The sequence below is a fragment of the Pteropus vampyrus genome, unplaced genomic scaffold, assembly GCF_000151845.1.
Source record: "Pteropus vampyrus isolate Shadow unplaced genomic scaffold, Pvam_2.0 Scaffold267, whole genome shotgun sequence".
Classification (NCBI taxonomy): Eukaryota; Metazoa; Chordata; class Mammalia; order Chiroptera; family Pteropodidae; genus Pteropus; species Pteropus vampyrus.
In genome coordinates, this window is record NW_011889048.1 from 960,526 (window position 1) to 964,868 (window position 4,343).

General features: G+C 57.0%; 1 protein-coding gene across 1 annotated transcript in view; it reads left to right on the forward strand.

Annotated features, from left to right (window-relative positions):
• The first annotated feature begins 1,882 nt into the window (after positions 1-1,882).
• Positions 1,883-4,343, forward strand: part of MIER2 (MIER family member 2) — a 25,626-nt gene continuing 23,165 nt past the window's right edge. Inside the window, exon 1 of the mRNA XM_011375247.2 lies at positions 1,883-4,309. Within this exon, the coding sequence (XP_011373549.1) occupies positions 4,243-4,309 (67 nt within the window). The 5' untranslated portion in view covers positions 1,883-4,242. The remainder of the gene's footprint in view (positions 4,310-4,343) is intronic.

Consider the following 4,343-nt stretch of genomic DNA (forward strand, 5'->3'; position numbering starts at 1 on the left):
CCAGCAGTGGCTCTGAGTCGCGTTTTTCCAGCTGGCCTAGGAAGTCACATACAGCCCTGCCTCCAAAGTCACAGGCCCAGCCAGACACGCAGGGGGGGGCACAGAACCCCAGCTCTTAAACGGAGGCATGTCAGCGTCACAGGAAGAGCGTGTGAGGTGGGACTCACGGAGAACGGGTCTGCCACGGCGTCCCTGGGGGTGACGCTGCCCTGGGGGAGGGACTGTTGTCCCTGAGGGGGTCAGGACAGGGCGTCCCCCACTGACAAGCTTGTGCCTCTCCCATGCCTTAGACCTGGGCGGGCCGCTGGGGTCTGCGGCCCGCTCTTGTTTGGGCCCAAGTCCCTGGGGTGCTGAGTCCCCTCCTCCTGCACTGTTACCCTGAGTGCCCTTGGTGCCCTGTCCCCTTCCTCCTGTTGTCATGGCAGACGGATCTGTGGCAGCCAGAAACATCCGGGGCGTTCTGAAGCAGGGTGGGCGCAGCCCGCGGGGCCCCAGCATCGAGGGCAGGCTTGGCCTGGCAGCCCCTGAGGTCTCGTCCCTTGGCGAGTTTGGAGGAGTTTGGGGTCAGCTGGATGCACACTTGGGGGGACCCGAGGCCATGGGGGCTACAGGAGACGCTACCTCCCTGTCCTCTCCCTGAGCTCTCGTGTCACACGGGACCCTGCCCTGCATCTGAGGCCGCCCCACGGGCAAGAGGCGGCATCTGAGCAGAGCCCCCTCCCTCCTGCTCTCTGGGAATCAGCCACCGCGCTCTGCCTCCTCTGATTCCCCCTCAGGCAGGGCCCTTGGGGCGAGGCACGAAGCCAGCCCCGGCCGAGGTTGAAGAGGTTCCAGAGAGATGGCCAGCCTGATAGTCAGGAGGGTCCCGGGGAGGGCCCCGGCGGTTTCCGAGGACGCCGAGCGAGCTGGCACCATGGCCGTGCACTGCATGCCCCGCGGGCTGATGGCAGAGGAGGGGGCGGCCTCCGCCACGGGCTGCACCCAGAGCGCGGCAGACGCCCCACACCTGCGCCGTGGGGGGTCAGTCTCAGTCGCAGAGTCCGCGGCTGTTTCCAGTGGTGCCACTGACTGAGGGCTCGGGCCCTTCTCTCTCTCGGATGTTTACAGAGCCTTGAGATTTTCTGGAGGACCCAGTGAGGAAATCATCACCGAAATGCTTATTAAATTTGTTTTCTAAGATTTTAAACTTCATTTTACTAAATACACTAATGTTTTTGTAAGTATTTTTGGCAGCTTTACTGACATGTAATTCACACACCGCGTGGTTCATTTGTTTGACGTGGACGACTCCGTGGTTTTGCGACTGTCACCTGTCGATTTTAGAACATTTCCTTCTCCCCAGAGCCTTGCACCCCTTGGTCGTCACTCCCCTCCCCAGCCCCTGACACCCACTCGCCCACTCCCTGTGGGTGGACGCGCCTGTTCTGGACGGGTCACGTCAGTGGAATCACACACCGCGTGGCTTGTGTGTCCAGCGTCTCACTGAGCGTTGTGTGTTCGTGGTCCGTCCACTTCATGGTGAGTGTCAGCAGCACCTCCCACCTCTTCGTGGCCGAGTGACACCCCATTCTGTTTTGGCCGTCTCTTCGTCATCTGGGGGACATTGGGTTCTTCGCTCCTCTGGCTGTTGGGGACAGGTGTCAGTGCAGATGTCCTCGTCCCTTCTCTGGGAGTTGCAGAGGAGAAGCCTCGCCTTTCCCTCCATGCTCCTCGGTTCCCGTGGGGGCCCTGGGTTGTAGACGGGAGGCAGGCTCGGGAGCTAGATGGGCAGAGTGTATTAGCGCCCGAGGGCTGGGGTGGGGGCTGGGGCGCAGCACCTGGGTGCGTGGCGCGGGTCGGGGCGGTTCTCAGGGCAGCTGTTGTGGGCAGGCAGGTGGAGGGGGTGCTGGTTGGGGGCGAGGTGCTTGGCGGTTGTGTGCAGATCGGCGCCGTCGCGTTGTGTCGCCCTTTGGGGCGGGGGCACCCTCACAGGCTTTGTGCGCTGCTCGCCGGCAGGCGGAGGCAGAGAGCTCATCCTGTGCCGGCTTCTCTCACTTGTCTGCGGCTCAGTTCTCCTGCCAGAGCAGCAGACTTTGGGGTGGCATTCCCTGAACCCCTGCAGAGTGTGCCAGGAGTGAGTCGCTGGGCCATGTGGTGACACCCCGTACCTTCGGAGGAACCGCCGACGTCCAGAGTGGCTGCTCCGGCTCACGTTCCCGCCGACACGCCGCGTCCTTCCTGCACCTGCACGCGGTGTCCCTTTGGTCGTGGCCCTTCCGCGGTCATGAAGCGGGATCCTGCGGAGCTCGCGACTGCCTCCCTCTCCCCCGACGTCAGCATCTTTCACGTGCTCGTCGCCATTTGCGCACCTCTGGAGAGGTGTCCGTTCAGGCCCTCCGCCCGCTTCGGGGTGGGGCTCCTTGCCGTCAGCGTGTCGTTGTCGTGAGAGCCGTCTGCGTAGTCTGGACGCGAGACACACGTGACTCGCGATGTCTTTCCGTTTCCGTTACCTTTTCACTTTGTCAGTAACGTCCTTTGAAGCACAGAAGCGTTTTGTTTTGATGGAGTCGTTTGTTCTGTCTCGTTGCTTGTGCTCTCGGTGTCTTAGCTCGGGAATCGCGTGCAGTCCAGGGTAACGGGTTTACCCCTGCGTTTTCTGAGACGTTCAGCTCTTACATGTAAGGTCTTTGATCGGTTTTGAGTTCATTTTTGCATATGGCGTGAGATAGGTGTACGACTTTATTCTTTTGTGTGTGGCTATCCAGTTGTCCTTGCACTTTGTCGAAAACACTGTTCATTCCCCATGGAATTGTTCTGTCACATTTGTCAAAATTCAGTCGGTTGTAAATGTGTGCGTTTTTTTTTTTCTGGATTCTCGGTTCTGTTCTTTCGATTTAAATGTTCAGCTTTATGTCAGCACCACGCTGTTTTGATGACGGTAGCTTTGGAGTGACTTCAAAATTAGGAATTCTCTTGCGATTTCCTTTTGAGATTGTCTTGGCTGTTCTGGGTCCCTCGAGCTTTCTTGATTTCTGGAATCTGTCGGTGTCTGCACGGAAGGGTCTGATGGCCTGCGGTGTTTGCATCAGCCGGGGGAGCTGGCATCTGATGCATGAGCCTTCTGAGCCGTTAGTGGAGGCTGTCTTTCCACCTGCTTAGAAATTCTTCAGTTTCTTTCAACATATTTTGTGCTTTTTCAACATTTGAACTGTTTTTACTGAATTTAACCCCAAGTATTTCATTCTTTTTGATGCTCTTTGTATATGGAGTTGTGTTCTTAATTTCTTATGTGGTTTAGTTGCTAGTATTTAGTAATGAAAGTGGTTTTACGTGTTGCTCTTGCGATCTGCTACCTTGCTGAACTCGTTTATTAGTTCACATTTTTAGTGGATTTTTTAGTGTCTTCTACGTCCATGATTATGTCATCTGCCAGAAGAAATAGCTTCGTTTCTTCCTGTCCAGTTGGGATGCCTTTATTTCATTTTCTTGCCCTGACGAGAACGTCCAGTGCCACGATGCAGAGCTGTGGCGAGAGTGTGTGTCCTGTCATGTCACCATTAAGGGGTGTTGGTAGATGCTTTTTTGAGCAAGTTCCACTCTTTTCCTAGTTTTTTGGCTTTGTAAAGAAATTTGGGGTATCGTATACCACAAAATATCCCCATTTCAAGTGCTCCGTTCAGTTGTTCAGTGGTATGTTCACAAAGTCTAGTTCCAGGGCATTTGCATCACCCAAAAGGAAACCCCGTCCCCACCAGCAGTCACCCCCACCCCTCCCCAGCCCCTGGCACCACTCGCCCACTTCCTGTCTGTGGACGTGCTTGTTCCGGACGTGTCACATAAATGGGGTCACACCGCGTGGCCTGTGTGTCCGGCGTCGCTCATTGAACGTTGTGTGTTCAGGGTCCGTCCACGTAGTGGTGAGTGCCAGCGCCTCCCCCGCTGTCATAGCTGAATGACACTGCCTGGTGTGGACGGGCGTGCTGTGTGTGTCCTTCACCCGCAGATGGACGCGCGAGTTGTTTTACCTTTCGGCTGCGTGAGTCGGCTGCCGTGAGCACGCGTGGTCGGCGTGGGTGTGTGTTTCCAGTTCTCTTGGGGTCGTACCCTGGAGTAGAGTTAAATGCTGGTCATTCGGTCACTCTTTACTTTTGGAGGAGATGCCCGATTTCCCCAAAGCCGCTATGTGCCTTCTGAAGATTCACGTTCCTGGAGGCTGGGACCCTTGTCCCCATGGACGGCTGTGTCTGGCACAGGCGGCGGTGAATGCTGCTGGGTATGTGCAGCAGGGCCGTGTGTGGACCAGGTCACCTAGTCCCTGTGTCCTGGGCAGGCGATAACCGCCGCTGGCTCCCGACTGTGCCAGG